This window comes from Meles meles, chromosome 19, assembly GCF_922984935.1.
Source record: "Meles meles chromosome 19, mMelMel3.1 paternal haplotype, whole genome shotgun sequence".
NCBI lineage: Eukaryota > Metazoa > Chordata > Mammalia > Carnivora > Mustelidae > Meles > Meles meles.
The window spans coordinates 45,217,684-45,234,964 of NC_060084.1; the positions used below are offsets into that span (position 1 = coordinate 45,217,684).

The window sequence follows — 17,281 nt, forward strand, 5'->3', positions numbered from 1 at the left end:
GGGTCCGTCTGTCCAAAATCAAGCACCACACAAGCCTCAGTGGTTTTCTTTGTGCTTTATTCACACGGAGGGGTTGGAGGGGGTGACACGGGGGGGCCAGGTGTGTCCTGAGTCAGTGAGCCCAGATCCTCTGCCCAACTCAGGTTCAGGCCCTGGGCCCGGTCGCATAGCCCACCCTTCCCCCATGCCTGCAGGCCAGGGGACAGAGTGGGCTCTGAGGTGAGCTTTGGGGGTCCATGGTCCTAGGCCATAGGGCATGTCAGGAGTCATCCCTCCCTCCTGATCTCCTCCCCCAGAATCTCAGTTGCCTTCTTCAGCTCCTTTCTCACGTGCTCCAGCCGCTCCATGTCGTGCTCCTGGGGTAGGGGTGGGGGGTCAGAAAGGGGTTGATCAGCAGCCACCTTCAAGGGCGGGCCACCCCAAGAGTCACCCGTGAATGTGGCCTGTGTCACTTTGCACAACAGCAGCCAGCAGGGGTCACCCTGGTCCCCATGGACCTTGATGGGGGCCAGAGCGGGATGGCCGATGTGACCGGCTGCGCGGTCCGTGTTGACTGCCTCGCCCACGGCAGCAGAGAGGACCAGTAAAGGTGCAAGGCTTGGAGGCCAGGACCCCTTTTTGAGGTGCTGGCCATTGTGGCTACTGCCATCAGTCGTGGGGACAGCCTACTTTCCGTGACTCAGCAGTGGCGTCCGTCCCCAGTCCGCTGGACCAAGCATGGCAGCCACTTTCCACGTGGCCACACTGCTTGCCAGACTCGCTTCGCCGCGCTCACGGCCATCTCGGTCACTGTCATCTCAGTCATCTTGACCATCTTGGTCCGGCCGTGACCTTGCCTGGCTGTTGCTGCCTTTCCTGCTCTCAGTCCCCGTCACTAGGCTCCGTTTGTGGTGGATATTGGCTATTTATGGCTCAACACGGGTACGTGTTTGGCCGGAATCCCCTGACCGTCCGGACCACCCCGCCGGCCCATCGCCTCCTCCACTCACCTCTCTCTCTGAAGCCTCTTCCTTCTCCTCCTGCTTGGGCTCAGCTTCTGGCTGGTGGGGGTGGTGGCGGTGCGGCGAGTCCTCGTGCCCCTCTCCTCCGCCCCCCTCGGCTCCCTGCCACAGGCCGCCGCCCTCGCCTAGCACCTGCAGGCCCTTCTCCTCCGCCTCAAACTGTGTTGTCTCCTCGTCACTGGCCTGCTCTGCCACTCGCTTCTGGGGGCCCCCTCTGCCCTCTAGGCGATGCCTCCACAGGCCTTCGAAGGATTCCATGGGCCCCCTCTTCTTCCTTTTTTCCTCCTCCTCCAGCTTCTCCTCCTCCTCGTTCTCCTCCTGGCGGAGCCGGCTGTGGAGCTGCTCGTGGATGGTCTGTTCCCGCACCTCAGACTTGTGGGCCCTCTCCGCTGCCTCCTCTTCCTCTTCCCTCACTTCCTGGCTGGACCTCGTCTTCCCAGCCTCTTGCTTCTTGAAATCCCCAAGCAGTAGGCCTTTCTCTTTGGCGGACACACAGCCATAAGGCTCTGTCTGACACATTTCTGGCGGAAAGAGAGAGGACGCTCTCTGTGCTGCAAATCGGGAAACAGACCTGGAGTTCTGGGGTGCGCCCGAGGTCCCACGGGGTCGCTGCCCAAAACTGGGAGAGGAGGGTCAGGTCCAGGGTACATTCTGTGCCCCCATCCCACACCTCTGCAGGGAACCCCAGGGGTGGAGCCGGAGGCCAGGTGGACACTGCGCAGTGCTGTGCCAACCCGGGCAAGGGGGCCTGGAGGAGACACCCCGTCCTCCAGGAAGCCCTGACCAAAACCCAGGGTGGGGTGGGGGCTCCCAGGAGGAACTGGGGCCTGCTTACCTTTGTGGAGGAGAGCTGTGCAGGGACTTCTCTGGGCCTGGCCCAGCGTCAGTACTTCTGTGACCACCTCGGCCAGACAGCGAGTCAGCTGGTGGAGGGACAGAGGGGAGGTTGAGGGCAGGGCAGATGGGGGAATGAGAACAGTTGGGGGTGTGGAGAGATGATCATGCAGGCTGGTCAGAGGGCCAGAGTGTGGGGAAGATGAGGCAGGGCAAGGGGTCTGCACTCCTCACCTCTTCCTTGGAGGGTCTTGGTGCCAAGGGAGCAGCAGTGGCTGTGGAGGAAGGAGATGGGTGCTGGGCTCGGACCGCCCCCACCCCATGCTCTCCTTGGTGCTGATTCCAAGTTCAAATGCATCCTGTTACTCACCTGTCCCCTCCCCCAGCCTACCTACCCGGTGTACCACCCCCACCTGGACAGCTCAGCCAGCAAAGTCTCTAGTCCGACCCCACTGGGTGCACCATTCCCGCCCCCGGTCCCTCGAGTCCCTGGTCCCTGAGCTGGCCGAGAAAGTCCCCTGTTTAGTTTCTGGCACTCACCTGCCCCCAGCAGCAGCGCCAACAGCCCAGGCAGCGGCAGCAACAGCAGCACAAAGGCGGGCCCGCGGGGCTGCATGGTGGGGCGTCCTGACCAGGGTGCTCAGCGGCTGCACCGGATGGTGTGGCAGCCGCTTATAACCCGTGGCTCTGGCCCCGCAGGGGAGGAAGTGACATCACCACTGCCCCTTCCCTGCCTGCGGCCAGGTGACAGTTGTGGGGCGGCCACCTGCCCGAGATCCTCAATTATTCATGGGGACCCACGTCCTGCACCTGCTCCCCTCCAGCTAATGGCCCCTGAGCACCTACACGGAGGGAAGGTGCGTCCCTCAGACAGTCTGTTGAGCTTAACGCTGTGCTGGGAGGCCGATCAGGGTTCGAATCCAGCAGCAGCCACTTGCAGATAGACCTCAGGCAACCTTTTCCTTGGGCATTTCCTGCATCTCGAAATTTGGGTCTCCTAAACCTATTTCCCCAAAGATTGTAGCTGGGCTCTGCCTGAATCCCAGCTTCACCACTACCAGCTGTGCAGGCCCGGGGAAAACTGCTGAGGGTTTTGCCGACTCTAGGGTCGGTTCCATCCTTTGAGAAATGGGGCCAGCGACTCCACAGGGAGGGCATGGCAGTAGGCGAGCAATACACATGGTCATTTAGACAGTGCCAGGCACTGGGAGCTACACAGGTCCCAGCCCCTTCCGTCTGGGAATTTTTTTTTTTTTCTTTCTTTCTTTCTTTCTTTCTTTCTTTCTTTCTTTCTTTCTTTCTTTCTTTCTTTCTTTCTTTATTTGACAGACAGAGAGTACAAGTAGGCAGAGAAGCAGGCAGAGACAGGAGGAAGCAGGCTCCCCGCCAAGCAGAGAGCCCGATGTGGGGCTCGATCCCAGGACCCCGGGATCACGACCCGAGCGAAAGGCAGAGGCTTTAACCCACTGAGCCACCCAGGTGCCCCCCTGCTGGATTCCCAGGCTCTATAAGATGGCTGGGGCTTCAGCAGGGGACACGCTGGCAAACTTCCCTGTGCTCTTGGCGCAGAGCTTTGAGAAGGGACACATGCAACACTGACATAGGTGCCAGGAAGGAGGAAATGACCACAGACTCCCGCATCACAAGAGTGCTAGGGGCTTTTACTCCAGCTGGTCAGGGAGTCCTCTCGGAAGAGGATTATCTGGGCGAAGGCCGGAGTGATAAAATGGAGGCAGCCATGCTAGCTGGAGGGAAAGAGTAGCCAGGGAAGGGACCGGCAAGGTCAAAGGTCTGAGTCAAGACCGAGTCTGCAGAGTTTGAACAGCCAGACCTAGAGCATGACAAGAGGTAGGTTGAGGAGGAAGGCAGAAGGCAGATAATGGGGCGGGGTGCTTTGCGGATCCCGGGGACCGCTCTGACCTTTCCCTAAGTGAGAGGGAGCAACAGGAGGGCTCCAAGCAAAGGAGGGATGTGACCCGATAAGGGGGTCCACAGTGTTGCTCTGGCTTCGTGTGGGGCCCAGGCAGCAGCAGGCAGTGAAGAGGCTGGTCAGTCATGGTGGACAGGACCAGGGACGGAGCAGGAAGGAGAAAGTAAGGGCCCCTGGAGGCTTCTAGAGATATTCTGAAGGAGTGGCTGGGGTCTGCTGAAGGAAGGACTGACGGCGTGAGAGTTGAGGGTCACTGGACAGGCTGTGGCAAGAGGAGCTGGGAAGATGGTACCGTGTATTGCAAAGGGCAGAATGAGTGCTGGCTTCGCTGAGGCTGTGCCGTCTCCTGGACCCCTCCCTGCTGCGAGAGGTGGAGGTGAAGGCGAGGTGTCCCTTGTCCTAGAGCAAGGGGAGAGGACTCAGCATCCTCTTGGTTCTGGCTTGGAACCAGGCTTGGCTCCCAGGTTGCCCTCCATGTGCTCGGGAGGTTGCGGGCCACTCCTGGCCATGGTCCCTCCAGCCACGACCCCGTGAAGGGTTAGCACCTCTGCCCAGCTGCCCGGCACGCCCGGTGAGGTGGCCGGGGGGTCTAACCCCTTGCTCAGAGATCCACAAAGGTGTTGGTTTTGACCATTTATTGGGGACTTCTGCAAGTCCTGACGGAGGGAAGGAGAAAAGGTTGGAGGCTGCCTCTCCTCCCCCCATCCCTACAACCTTCAAGTCCCTGGATGCCCTGCTTTCTGGTGCACGTTGGGACCGTCAGTGGCGACGGGGTCACTGGCTGATTCTGGAGAAGTAGGGGAGTAAGGAAGGGGCCCAGGCACAGAGCTGACACAGAGAATGCAGATGTCAGGATGTGCTCAGGAAAACAGGTCCCAGGCTTCCAGAGTCCCCTGAGCTCCAGGAAGCAGCCACAGCCGTGCGGACAGACGAGGATGACTTCTCAGCTCGAAACAGGCCGGCTCAGGCGCCTGGGCTTCTGGGGCTGGTTGGGGCCGATGTACTGGAGAGGTACGTGGGCGGGGGCAGTGATCCGCTCGGTGCCAAGGTAGGGCTGGAGGGCAGGGGGCACGAGGACGGAGCCATCCTGGGGACAGAGCGGGCCACAGATTGCTGCCATGGCCCCAGCCCTCCACCCTCTGCCTCCTCCAGTGCGATGCTTCCAGCCCTCACCTCTTGCTGATTGCTCTCCAGGAGGGCGATGAGGAGGCGGGGGACGGCGCAGGCCGTGGCGTTCACCTGGGAGAGAGGCATGCCCGTGTCCACCTGATGGCCTCCGCTGGCCCGGGAGAGGCTGAGGTGGCACGTCGGTAGGAGGGCAGAGGCTCTGGGGAGAGCGGGAGGGGGTGCAGATGCTCACCGTGTGGGCGAACTGCAGCTCCCCGGCTTCCTCCTGGAACATGATGTGAAGCCGGCGGCTCTGGAAGTCCGTGCAGTTGGATGCGCTGGTGACCTGGGCGAGGGCGTGGGGTGGGCTGAGGGGACCAGCTGGAAGTCGGGGGGATCCTGTCCCCTCCGTCCCTACTGCACTGGGGGCTCACCTCACCAAAGCGGCCACGGCCTGGCATCCAGGCCTCAATATCGAACTTGCGGTAGGCGGGAAGGCCCAGTTCCTGGGTCGGCATGTCCAGGACGCTGCGGCGGAAGAGAAGGTCACGGTGAAGGTCAGCAGGTGAGAGGTGGAGGCACAAGGAGGTGGGAGGTGTGGCGGAAGAGAAGTGGATGGAGAGAAGGGCGGGAAGGAGAAGGCAAGGGCTACTGGGATTATAGCGGGTCCCCAGGCCAAAAGCCCACATCCCCAGGCCTCTCTGGAAGACTGTGACGGCTGGGGTGGGGGTGGCGTGGGGCTGCCTGCAGGTCCTGCCTGAACGGGAAGGGCTGAGCCCCCATCTCCACTCTGCCTGGGGTGCTGAGGAGCCGCATGGAGGGGCTGCAGGTGGGGTAGCACGTAGGAGGGGAGCCACGCAAGGGAAGGGGCCTGGGCCCCCACAATGGGGTGCCCCATGCTGGCTCAGGCCGCTGGCCTTGTCCCATGGTCCTACACAGGATTTTACAGATGGACAGACCCTGTACATATTCCTGACATGGGGAAAAGGGGCAAGGGGAGGGGTGAAGTGAGGCTGTTCATGATCAGGGAGCACCTAGCCAGCCCCTCCCTCCTCCCGTGCCTCCACCCTGCCCCGCACCGGAAGTGCAGGCCCAGCTCCGTCAGGATCTCCATCTGCAGGGACAGGAACTCCTCCAGCAGCCGCGAGCTCTGCTCCAGCCCGGGGCCTGTCACCCCAAACATCTCCACCTAGGGCAGCGCAGCGGGCACAGGAGTCAGGAGGCCTGGGGTCCCTGGAGTGGCCCTCCTCCCTGGTCCTGGCCACACCAACCTTGACGAAGTGGTGTACTCGATACAGTCCCCGTGGCTCCTTCCCTGTGTCTGTCTCGGCCCGGTAGCAGGTACTAGAACAAACCATCCTGGGGGGGAGCAGGGGAGGTGTAGTCAGGGAGGAGAGAGGGAATGTCAAGGGTGGGGACAAGATCTAAAGGAACTGAGTATCACCTGATGGGCAGGTCCCTGAAGGCCACGGAGTGGTCCATGAAGTAGCCTGGGAGGAAAGGGGAACATGATGGGTCAGCCAGGGGCAACCGCTCATCCAAAGGAAACCTCTGTGAGAATGAGAAAAGGGGTCCTCTCTGGCGGACACAACCTCGTGGCGGGGCACATCCTCACTGCGCTGTTGTACAGTCAACAACCTACACAACTGTACATGCTGAGCCAGGGGTTACTGAGACATCCTCAGCAGACAGCCGTGACCCCTAGGGTGCTCCTTGGTGTCCCCCTACAATCCCTGTTGCTCTGAGGATGCTGCATGTAACCTCACCCCTGTTGTTGCCTCCTGGCAGGTGCTTACCAGCCAGTCCCACCTCTGCTGTCCCAGCCAGGTTGAGGTCTTCAAAGCGGGAGGGGTCGATGTTGTAAATCTGGGACGGGTTGGCATTTGGTGTCATCCCACAGCCTTCCTGGGGAAGAGGCCAAGCCACAGAGATCAGAGGACAGAGGACCTCCAGCTCCATTTTGCAGTCACAACCCCCACTCCTCCCCAGGAAGCTTCTGGAATTGCCCTGGCCTCCCTGTTCCGGCCTGACATCCTCAACCCAGTCCCAGGGCGGCCTCTGCAGGGGAGATGGGCCCCAGAACAGGGCACACAGCTGAGCGTGGGGAGCACTCACAAACACAGCTCCTCGGAGAAGGTCTGGCACCGTCATGGGAGTGAAGCCCTGTGAAGAGGAAGGGGGTGGGGTGAGGGGCACGGCCAGGACCCCCACCTGGGCCTAAGCTCAGACTGGAAGAAGCGGCACTGCAGAGTGGGCCAGTGGCTCCCGCCTATCCTTCCAAAGCCCAGCCCAAGCCTCCGAGGAAACTGAGGAAGGCCTGAGCAGTGGGCTTGGCGCTGGTTCCGGGACCCTGGTGTCCCTGTCACTGGGCCCTCTCTGCTGGAGCTTCACAGTTTCCTCGCTCAGTTCAGCCCACACAGGGTAGCGGGAGGTGTAGTGACAGCTTTCTGTGGCTCCCCAGTGCCCCAGTGCACCGCCGCCACACCCCATGCCTCCAGCCCCTGCCAACCCCTCCTGGTTCAGCAACACCACATTTCCCCGACACCCCCTTTATGCTACAGGCAGGCGGTGAGGTGGTGAACGCAGGCTCTAGGGCCAGCCCCAGGCAGCAACCACGAGATTCTGGGCTAGTTACGCCCTCTCCAAGCCTTAATTTCTCCATCTCTGAAGTGGGGGTAACAATGGCACCCCCTCCAGGCAGCCCTCCCATCCCGGCCCATACCCGCTGGATGAGCTTGTTGAGTGTGAAGTTAACTAGGCCGTGCTGCAGGAGGGCTCCAGCCCCTCGGAGGTAGTAGGAGCGGTGGCCGGATACGTGGGACAGGCGCCTGGGAGACAGATGGGCAGACAGGCGGGTGCGTGTGGGCTGGGGCTGGTGGGGGACGAGGGGAGTTCTTCTGCACCCACAGGGCAGAGGCCAGCTGCCAGGCGGGGGACTGGGCATCAAACATTCATGCGAAGTGAGGCCCCGGACACAGTGTTAAGCCAGCTGCTGGGGGGTGGGGGGCGGCTGGAGGGGCGGGCGGGACTCACTTCTGACGGATGATGTCGAGTTTCTCCGCGATTTCCAGGTGGCCCCGGGGTTGGAAGGAGAAAGCTGGATCGGGATGGAAAGCGGTGGGGTAAGGGTTGCGGGGAGAGACATGGAACAGGGATAGAGAGACGATCAGAAAGACGGCAGGAATGAGCGGCAGAAAGACAGACTGGCAGGGAGAGAAAGGGAAGGGGGTGGCAGCAGAGACGGGACTAGCAAAGGGCGAGAGTAATGGAGAAACACAGGAAGCAGAGGTGGAAAAGGAGAGAGAGGGCAAAGGGAAGAAAATATTAGGAAGAAGCGAGGAAGAGGGAGGGGGGCAGAGAGCCAGAGCCAGACAGGAGTTGGGGAGGAAAACCCAAGGGAATCAGGGGCCAATACGGGGCAGGGACAGACTGCCATGGACACAGAGACAGGACGGGAGGCCGGAGCAGGGGCACACAGGACCTCTACAGGCCCCAGCTGCATCCCAGACCTGGGGGACCCCACCCTAGACTGGGGTCCCCGGGGCTGGTGAGGTGCCCCACCTGGCTTGTCTCCGACCACGTGGAGCACTCGGGCCTGGCTCTCATCCCCGACGGGCTGCAGAGACACAGCAGGAGTCACAGGGGAGGTGATCTCAAGGGCTCCCAGGCCCCCTGAGCACCCAGCACATGCTCACCACGTCCGGGTGGGTCCAGTTGGGCAGCCTCAGCGCCTGCAGGAAGAAATCCTCTTCAAGCTGGGTCTCCTTGGGGTACAGGACCATGAGCAGCTTGCGGATCTCCCGGCCTCGTGCCCGCAGGCTCTGATACTGGGGATCCTGGGGACAGGGGCGGGTGGGATTGGCCCAGGAAAGGGCAGGGGTCCCTCGAACCAGTCTGACCGTGAGCCTTGCTGGCAGAACCTCTGTGGAGGACACTCACTGTCCTTTTGGCCTGACATCCTGAATTTCCTTTCGGGAAATTCCCTCCCTTCACCTCACCACCACGTGGCCTGTCCAGAGGGTCATGACTCAGGCCTAGCCTTCCAGAACATTCCACGGCCTTGGCCACAGTGACTGGCTCAAAGACAGGCACATGACCCACGCCCCAGGACTATGGGTGAAGCTCTCAGGGAAGGGGTCCTCTTTGTGCCCCACCCTGGCTCCCCTTTCTCTAAGGGGAGAAGGTTAGTCTGGGAATGAGAGGGAAGCAGAGCCAAATATGGAGCCAGGACCCGGAGCCGGTCTTTCGTCTCGTGAATCAGCAGATTCACTTGGATCAATACTCCTGTGTGTTGTCTCCAGTCACATGGCAGGAATCAGAACTCACGCGGCCCTTGCCCACTCCCACCAGGGACGGGACATGACTCCCGTGTACTACCTGCTGCACCTGACCGTCGTCCTGGTTTACCTGGTAGAAGAGAGATGGAGAGGGTGATTAGGTTCCTGAAGTTGGGGCTGGGAAAGAGGGAAAAATGGAGGGATGAAAGGTCAAACAGGGCCGGGGATGTGGGGTGGGGGGTGGGGAAGGGGTTCTGAATTCCTTGCTTTGCAGGTGCCTGGCCGGACAGACCTTCCACCACTCTGTGCCTCAGTTTCTCTCTCAGTAAAGCCGGAAGGAGGCAAGATAATGGACAGTAATCACACCTGCACCTTCCACTGAGAGCTACCTCACACCTATCTCCGCAGAGGGCTCTCACACCGTCCTGTTTCTCCATAACCTACTCCGTGAAGTGGGCCTCGCTGTGCTCCCCGTTTCGTAAATGACAAAACTGTGACTTGGACAGGTAAAGTCTGTGGACTTGTGACCTTCTATGATCTGGAGCGGCAGACGGGAAGCAGGCAGACCCGGGTCTGAACGTGGGGTGCCTCCGAGCTGCATGTCCTTGGGCATATCCCATCCCTTCTCCAAGCCTCAGTATTCCCATCTGGGAAATGGGCTCATAGGAGCTCCCCAGCAGGGCTGGCACATGGCTTCCCTGAGAAGAAGGGTTAGCACTTGCTGAACATTAACTGTGATCACTTTTGTCGTCTGCACTGGCTGCCCACCTGGGACGCACATAGCCCGGTGCCTGGCACTCTGTACTGGGGTCGTGGAGAGATGTAGCTAGTCTCGCAACTAGAGGGGTGGAAAGCAGCCTGCGGGCCTGGGTGTGAATCCTGCCTCCCCCACTTTCTGGCTGTGACGCTGAGGCACATTTTTAACCTCCTGAGGCCCCGGTAAGTTGGGTTTGGACTGTTCCCGTCTCATGCGTTGTGAGGGCTGCACCCAGAAGAGTGCCTGGTCCACACTGACGGCTATGTAAATGTTTGCTGTTGACTTCATGGTCACCTTCCCGCCTCCTGCGGCAGGTGCTATCAGCTGTCTAACCCACGACTGTTTGCTCTCCTTCCTCCCTGCCCGCAGACACCTGACTCAGTTCCCCCTCCCTGGGCGGCCTGTGGGTCTGGGAACGTGGGCTGAGCTGGGGGCTGCTTCTCCAGGAGCCCTACGCCTGCTACAGTAATTCTGTCTCTCCTGCTGATGACGGGTGTGGGCATGGGGTGTCTGGGCCCAGGAGGCATGAGGGGACTCTGCTGGGGGCTTCAGGAAAGGTCTCTCTGCTCTGGAGAAAGGGCAGGTGAGCCCCAGAAGTCCTGTTTTCTGCCTCGGACAGAGTCATGCAAAGAGATGCGGGTGGTACACCAGCCGCCGTGGACTGAGAGGGGAAACAGGTAGAATCAACACATGAAGCTCCACCCACACAGGACGCTGTGCTCACCAGAAGCGCCCGGACTGCCTCAGCCACAGCCCCCTTCTCCTCCTCCAGACTCCGGATCTGCTCCCGCAGCTGCCTCAGCTCCTGCCAGGTGGCGATCTGGGGGTGGACACAGGAGGGGACAGCGTGAAGTAGCCACCGTCTCCTGCTCCTTCTCACTGGAGCCTCGGCCTCTGGCTACCTGGGCCCCAGCGGCCAGTCCCCCCTCTCTCCTTCCCGCACAAGAGCTCCCTGACATAAAGCCCATGGCTGCCCAGAATGAAGAGGCATCTCCCAGCCTCCCTCACAGCTGCGTGTGCTCCTGTGTCCAAGTTCAAGCAGTGGACAGGAGCAGAAGTGGCAGTGGGACTCTGGGTCGTCTCCTTAGAGATAAGCCCCATGTCGGACTTTCTGTCTCTCACTCCCCTTGGCCTGGATGACGGACTCTGAGGAGAGTCAAACCGGACAACATCCTCAGGGATGCGGAGCGAGAAGGTGAGGGGACCCAGGTGCCAAGGGGCAGGGACCCTGCCAGTGCTCACCTCGGAGTCTTGCAGAAGACAGTGACAGCCACTGTCCTAAGGGGCTGCTGCGCCAAGCCTGTCCCCCGAAACGGCAGGCTCAGCTCTCCTTCATGGGGACCCCTACTGCTGTGCGGTCCCTCTGTGAGCCCACATTCCCGGGCAAACCCCCTCACCTCCCTGGCTCCAGTTCTCCCTTTGACCAAATGGCACAAATGACGCCATCCTTCCTCCCAGGGGCTGGAAACAGGAAGCGGAGGGCAGGCCACAAGGTGACTGACTCTCCCTGGATGTCTTCTGGACACTTCATGCTCAGGAGTGACTCGAGGACAGGCATCCTCAGGCACAGTCCCACAAACTCCCATCCCGCAGCCCAGAGCTCTGAGCCCCCTACTGGATGCTACCCAGACCCTTCCGTCCCAGGAACATCCGTCAGGTCTGTCCTCCTCCCATCCCCCAACTCCTGCCCCCATCCAGAGCCTGTCCTCTACTGCAAGGACCCCTGTGCCAGCCTCCCAGCCTGCAGGCTCTCCTCCTGCAGCCAGAGTTCTGACACAAGCCCTCTCCCACCTGAGAGCACCCACAGCTCCTCAGGGCTCCTAGAACAATTCACATGCCTTGTTACTGCCCAGAAAGCCACCTGCCATATTCCTCTTCACACTTCATGCCCTAAAGATGTGTTTTTCAAGCTTTGGGATGTGATCCATTAGCAGGTTATAAATAATTTAGGATCTTTAAACCAGCTCTTTAAAAGATGGGGATAGAGACACCTGGGTGGCTCAGTCCGTTAAACGTCTGACTTTGGCTCAGGTCATGTTCTTGGGGTCCTGGGATCCAGCCCTGTTCAGGCTCTGGCTCATCGAAGATTCTGCTTCTTCCTCTCCCTCTTCCCCTCCCCCAATTTGTGCTCTCTCTCTCTCTAATGAAGAAATAAAATATTTAAAAAAAATGTGTAAAAGGCGGGGTGCCTGGGTGGCTCAATGGGTTAAAGCCTCTGCCTTTGGCTCAGGTCATGATCTCAGGGTCCTGGGATCGAGCCCCGCATTGGGCTTTCTGCTCAGCGGGGAGCCTGCTTCCTCCTCTCTCTCTCTGCCTACCTGTGATCTCTGTCTGTCAAATAAATAAAATCTTAGAAAAAAAATATTTATGTATAAAAGGCTATGGTAAACTATGCATAAAATTTGCCATTTTAACTATTTTAAAGTGTATAGTTCAGTGGCATTAAGTACCTTTACACAGTCATGCAGCCTTCCCCACTGTCCACCACCAGAACTTTATCTTTCCAAACAGAAACTGTACATCCATTAAACAGTATCCTCCCATTCCTAGCTCCTGGCAACCACTCTTCTATTTTCTGTCTCTATGAATCTGACTACTCTAGGTACCTTGTATGAATGGAATCATACAGTTCTGTCCTTTTGTGATGTCACTTGACATAAGGTCCTCAAGGTCCATTCATGTTGTAGGCTGTGTCACAATTTCCTTCCCTTTTCAAGGCTGAATCGTATCCCACCGTGTCCCACGAAGTAGATAAACATTTTGTTTATCTATTCACCCATCCATGGGCACTCGGGTTCCTTCCACCTTTTGGCTACTGTAAGTAATGCTGCTACGAATGCGGGTATTCAAATATCTGTTCAAGTCCCTGCTTTCGATTCTTTGGGGGTATGTACCCGGAAGTGGGACGGCCGATCATATGGTAATTCCATGTTTAATTTTTTGAGGAACCACCGCCCTTCTTTTCTTTTATTATTTTTATTTTTAATTAATTAATTTATTTGACAGAGAGAGCAAGAGAGGGAACACAAGCAGGGGGAGTGGGAGAGGGAGAAGGCGGCCTCCCACTGAGCAGGGAGCCCGATGCGGGGCTTGATTCCAGGAGCCTGTGATCATGACCTGAGCTGAAGGCACACGCTTAAGGAGTGAGGCACCCAGGTGCCCAGTCACCACCCTTAATTTTTCTGAGCCTTAGTTTTTCCTCTGATGAAATGGGGGCACCCACGTCACACCATGGTTGTGAACTGAAACAAGGCATGTATGGACACAGTACTTAGAACAGACCAGCCTCAGCACCCCAACAAGGTCTAGCAATATGGTGACTCTGGTTCTCGGTCCCTAATTATTTACCAACTTATTCTCAACACCTGGGACATAGTAGCTGCTCCTTAAATAACCGTTCAGTAGAACCATTCATTCATTCGAGAACCCTATTTAACGGCCTGCTACTTGTCGGGCAGCGGCAGGACTCGATCTCTTACTCTTCCAAAGCCAAACCCCTCCGCCCTCATCTGACTCACCTCCCTATCCCCTAGTTTCTTCCCCCTCCCCCCATTTTCTTTTGTCGTCTTAAGACTGGCATGAGGTTGGAGTAAGTTCCTAAGCGTAGAGCAGGTACTCAGTACGCTTTATGGAACGCATAATGGGTGTGCAGATAGTAGGGCCCTAGCACTCCGTGGATAACTGGCACCCGTATGCGTGCCAAGCACATGTTAGCTAAACTGGGGAAGGAACTAAAATTCCCATAATAGGTTCGCCCCCTGCTGGAAAGTATCTTGCAAGCCCAGTTGGCTCCGCAGCCAATGGCCCACGCAAGCGCACTCACGATCGCCGGCAGGTCTTCTGGCCGTAGCTCCCCCTTGCGGAGCTGCAGGGCGCGCGCAGCCTCTTCCGGGCATGCGCACAGCGACTCCATGTCCAGCTGAGGGAGCGCACTGTAGCCCTCGCGCGCGTGCTCGTACAGAAGGTTCCGGTCTCGTCTCTCCGTGGCAAAAGTTCTCCTTGGGTTATGGCTGCAGACGCAGCCTCTCCGGGGCCGAAGACCCCGACCAGCCACCAAAGACCCCAAACGCCGCGCCATGGACGCAGCCATCTTGGACGGGGGACAAGGAGTCACGCACCCTTCGTCCCGCCCACTCCGCGTTTAGACCAATTGCAAAGCAGCCGCGCCTCTCGTGCCTGAAACACAGTCCGACTAGAAAAATTGACCGAGATTGACTCTATCTTTGACCAATCGTTGTTTGCGTCCCGCCCCTTCAGTGCACGAGAGGCAGATCCAGCCAATCCCTGCCGGGATGACCTCCGGAAGTGACTTGAAGCCGGTTCAGCGTGTCTGCGGACCCTGCTAGGGTCGGTGAAGTTGATAGGAAATCCTCGGGTTCCCCAAATCTCCCTGGCCCTCTCCTCAGTTTCTTTTCTCCTCCTGTATGCCGGGGGTGGGGGAGGGAGGTTGCTAGGTGCCCGAGAGCCTACTCAGAGCGAAACTAAATTTACGGAGAGAATTTCTGTCCGCAGCGTGAAGTATTGTAGTCAGACTGTCAGAGGAAATTCCTTGGACTTAATCCGCAGGCTCTGAGGACGGGATGGGGAGAATTGGGGCCCTTCCCCGCTCAGGCCATTTTTCCCTTTTCCTTCCTGATTCTCTCATCCCCTAACACAGGGACCCTTCAGGCGGCGGGATGTTCTGGTCCGGTCTTCTCCGTGGCCTCAACACGTCCCTGAATTATGGTAAGTTGGGGACTTGAGCTGCAGAGACACCGCTGAACGAGGGTTATCCCAGCTGGGACTTGTGTGCCTCTGCCGCAGCCCTGGAGGGAATCGGGGTTTTAAGTTTGGGAGGCACGGATGCACGGTGGGTTTTAGCGGAGCTCCGGCGGCAAGGGCAAGAGGTGGGAAGTCGTTGCCTTGGGGGTGACTATGCATCATCAGGTGGGTACCGGGAGTTGGGTCAGTTCCTGATTTCTTCAGCAAATACTTAAATAATCTCCCGTGGGTGAGACATCCAAGCAAAGGGTTGATCTTAGCGTGTGCCAGGCAAGGAGAGGGATGCTTTATTTGTCCTTATGGGCTCTGCAGACATTACATGCTTCTCATGGCCAGGCCCTTTGCGAAGTATCTCAGTCACTCACTCTGCAGACTTTTTTTTTTTTTTAAAGATTTTATTTATTTATTTGACAGAGATCACAAGTAGGCAGAGAGAGACAGAGACAAGAGACAGAGGAGGAAGCAGGCTCCCAGCCGAGCAGTGAGCTCGATGCAGGACTCGATCCCAGGACCCTGGGATCATGACCTGAGCTGAAGGCAGAGGCTTTAGCCCACCGAGCCACCCAGGTGCCCCACTCTGCAGACTTTTATTAAGCACTTTCTGGTTGCCACTCACTAAGGATCCCGTGACAGGCTTGCGCTCTGCCAGGGAATTCTGGGCTAGCTTGACACGCATCTCTCACCGTAACCTCTAGTACACCATACTCAAGGGGGAGGTGTGACTCTGGTGCCTGTGACGCGGTGAGGACCCTGAGACACTGAGGCAGTCTTGCTCAAGGGCATACCACTAGGAAGAGGCTTCTAGCAATGTCTCACCCCTTTGAGGATTCTGCTGTAACTTGACATGTAAGGTAACACGAAATGGATAGTGGAGCCAGGACCCACCCTGGATAGGGAGGGAGTGTAAAGTTTGGATGTAAAAGCACGTCTGTGCTAGTGACAGGAAAGGGATGAACCTAGAGCCTTGAATTGGGAGCTCCAATAGGGTATGTCCAGGGCCATCTCTGTCACCGTTGTGCCTCCATTATTGGGGCCAAGATGGTAGGTACTCGGTAAATGTTTACTCAAGAGAAACCGGGTATGGTGGCACCTTCTTAACATCCTATCTGTGAGCAAATCCTGTCAGTCTGCCTTGGAAATATATTCCCTCCCTGAACTGTCCTTCTTACTCCACTGCAGCCACACTGGTCCCCTTTCTGTTGGTGTGTCTGGGGACACCAGCTGGAGCACGATGAGCAAGGGGGCAAGTAGGGAGAGGAGGTCAGGGAAGTGATGGGGGCAGAGCACCTGGGGCCTCATGGGCCACGGAAAGGACTTTGGCTTTTCCCTGAAGTCAGATGGCACCCCAGGAGAGAGGGCTCTGAGCAGGGGAGCGGGGTACTGATCTGACCCCCCGTGTCCACAGGGTCCCTCTGGCTGGATGTGGGGACCAGACTATAGGAGAGAGGAGGAGGGCTCAGTAGATGAGGCTGGACAGGATCAAAGGGATGCAGTGGAGGAGGGAGGAAAGAGTCCATAACAGTTTGGGGGATATCATCTGCTCATGGGGGTTAGAGGAGGGACACCTCCCCCGAACACCCCATTGGGTTGCTGTAGAGATGATGCGAGTTCACATAGGTACAGGGCATAGACCAGTCCATGACGTGGTGTGAATCTGTTTGCTTTAATTATTGTTTGCAAAAAGCACTAAAGTCAGTGCCTTCCTTGCAGAATAAAAGGAGCTAATTCACATTAAATGTTTAAAACAGAACGTGACACGTAGGTGTTACTACTCTTATTTGTGACTACCCCAGAAGGAAACAAGTACATCCTGGGAAAGTGTTTGGAACTGTGCCTAGAACTCTTACCCATTTGCTGGGATAACAGCCTCCCTCCCGGTTCTGTGTCTCCAGGCCTAGCCCTGGCCACCCGGCCCATGGCCACCCTGAACCAGATGCACCGACGAGGGCTTCCCAAGAGGCCACCTCCACCTCTAGGCCCCACGGCCGGCCGGCCGCAGCTGAAGGGAGTGGTGTTGCGCACATTCATCCGAAAGCCCAAGAAACCAAACTCAGCTAACCGCAAGTGCTGCCGCGTGCGGCTCAGCACCGGCCGAGAGGCCGTGTGCTTCATCCCTGGGGAGGGCCACAGCCTGCAGGAGCACCATGTCGTGTTGGTGCAGGGCGGCCGCACCCAGGACCTGCCCGGCGTGAAGCTCACTGTTGTGCGTGGCAAGTATGACTGTGGCCATGTGCAGAAGAAGAAGTGACTGGCAGGGCCGCGGCGGGCTGGGCTTCTCCCGGAACCAGAACCTTCCTCTCTGGGTGCCTGTGGTATCCTTGGGAAGCTCTTCCAGCTCTGGAAGTACCTGGTCCTGGGTGCAAATCCTGCCTTTGCCTCTTTCACCAGGAACACTGCTTGCCCACAGGGCTTCTGGGTGGAGTAGTAAAAGTCCCCCTCTGTCCACACCCTTGTCTTCTGTGTGTAGAGCGTGTCTCGAAGGACTTCTGCTGGGACAGGGCCCTATATTGCCATCTGCTGGGAAGGGGTGGCAATAAACACACAGACTGCCCCCCTACTCTCCTGGTTGTGGTGTGACCCTTCCTGTATTTGTCCTCTGTGTGGTATTAGCCAT

At 58.2% G+C, this 17,281-nt stretch overlaps 3 protein-coding genes across 4 annotated transcripts; 1 reads left to right on the forward strand and 2 right to left on the reverse strand.

Annotated features, from left to right (window-relative positions):
• Positions 1 to 71: 71 nt before the first annotated feature.
• CCER2 (coiled-coil glutamate rich protein 2) lies at positions 72 to 2,958 on the reverse strand. 2 transcript variants are annotated; one of them, XM_045988580.1, is made up of 5 exons: positions 2,376 to 2,958; positions 2,070 to 2,110; positions 1,837 to 1,924; positions 990 to 1,522; positions 72 to 356 (listed from the first exon to the last, which is right to left on the reverse strand). In XM_045988580.1, exons 1-5 carry the CDS (start codon positions 2,449 to 2,451, stop codon positions 267 to 269), a joined length of 828 nt encoding a protein of 275 aa, XP_045844536.1. In that variant the 5' UTR covers positions 2,452 to 2,958; the 3' UTR covers positions 72 to 266. The 2 variants fall into 2 exon arrangements, with proteins under 2 accessions (XP_045844536.1, XP_045844535.1); XM_045988579.1 differs by having other exon boundaries at positions 990 to 1,552.
• Positions 2,959 to 3,390: 432 nt separating this feature from the next.
• SARS2 (seryl-tRNA synthetase 2, mitochondrial) lies at positions 3,391 to 14,008 on the reverse strand. Its single transcript, XM_045986686.1, has 16 exons — positions 13,730 to 14,008; positions 10,631 to 10,726; positions 9,250 to 9,279; positions 8,568 to 8,708; positions 8,434 to 8,488; positions 7,906 to 7,969; positions 7,595 to 7,700; positions 6,988 to 7,035; positions 6,669 to 6,777; positions 6,317 to 6,362; positions 6,144 to 6,231; positions 5,952 to 6,061; positions 5,307 to 5,400; positions 5,126 to 5,218; positions 4,939 to 5,004; positions 3,391 to 4,852 (listed from the first exon to the last, which is right to left on the reverse strand). The coding sequence occupies exons 1-16, from the start codon at positions 13,994 to 13,996 to the stop codon at positions 4,709 to 4,711; spliced, it is 1,557 nt and encodes a 518-aa protein (XP_045842642.1). The 5' UTR covers positions 13,997 to 14,008; the 3' UTR covers positions 3,391 to 4,708.
• Positions 14,009 to 14,188: 180 nt separating this feature from the next.
• Positions 14,189 to 17,225, forward strand: MRPS12 (mitochondrial ribosomal protein S12). The gene is made up of 3 exons (XM_045989430.1): positions 14,189 to 14,253; positions 14,564 to 14,631; positions 16,560 to 17,225. The coding sequence occupies exons 2-3, from the start codon at positions 14,583 to 14,585 to the stop codon at positions 16,913 to 16,915; spliced, it is 405 nt and encodes a 134-aa protein (XP_045845386.1). The 5' UTR covers positions 14,189 to 14,253; positions 14,564 to 14,582; the 3' UTR covers positions 16,916 to 17,225.
• Positions 17,226 to 17,281: the final 56 nt, after the last annotated feature.

Bases quoted from the DNA above. Each gene is read 5' to 3' on its own strand.
- CCER2 (XM_045988579.1), bottom strand. From the start codon at position 2,451: ATGCAGCCCCGCGGGCCCGCCTTTGTGCTGCTGTTGCTGCCGCTGCCT. The intron at 1,925-2,069 runs GTGAGGAGTGCA...TCCCTCCACCAG, and splicing joins CAAGACCCTCCAAGGAAGAG to CTGACTCGCTGTCTGGCCGA. The intron at 357-989 runs GTGAGTGGAGGA...CCCCTACCCCAG, and splicing joins AAGAGGCTTCAGAGAGAGAG to GAGCACGACATGGAGCGGCT.
- SARS2 (XM_045986686.1), bottom strand. From the start codon at position 13,996: ATGGCTGCGTCCATGGCGCGGCGTTTGGGGTCTTTGGTGGCTGGTCGG. The intron at 9,280-10,630 runs GTGAGCACAGCG...CTCTTCTACCAG, and splicing joins AGGCAGTCCGGGCGCTTCTG to GTAAACCAGGACGACGGTCA. The intron at 6,778-6,987 runs GTGAGTGCTCCC...CCTCTTCCCCAG, and splicing joins TTCTCCGAGGAGCTGTGTTT to GAAGGCTGTGGGATGACACC.
- MRPS12 (XM_045989430.1), top strand. From the start codon at position 14,583: ATGTTCTGGTCCGGTCTTCTCCGTGGCCTCAACACGTCCCTGAATTAT. The intron at 14,632-16,559 runs GTAAGTTGGGGA...CTGTGTCTCCAG, and splicing joins CAACACGTCCCTGAATTATG to GCCTAGCCCTGGCCACCCGG.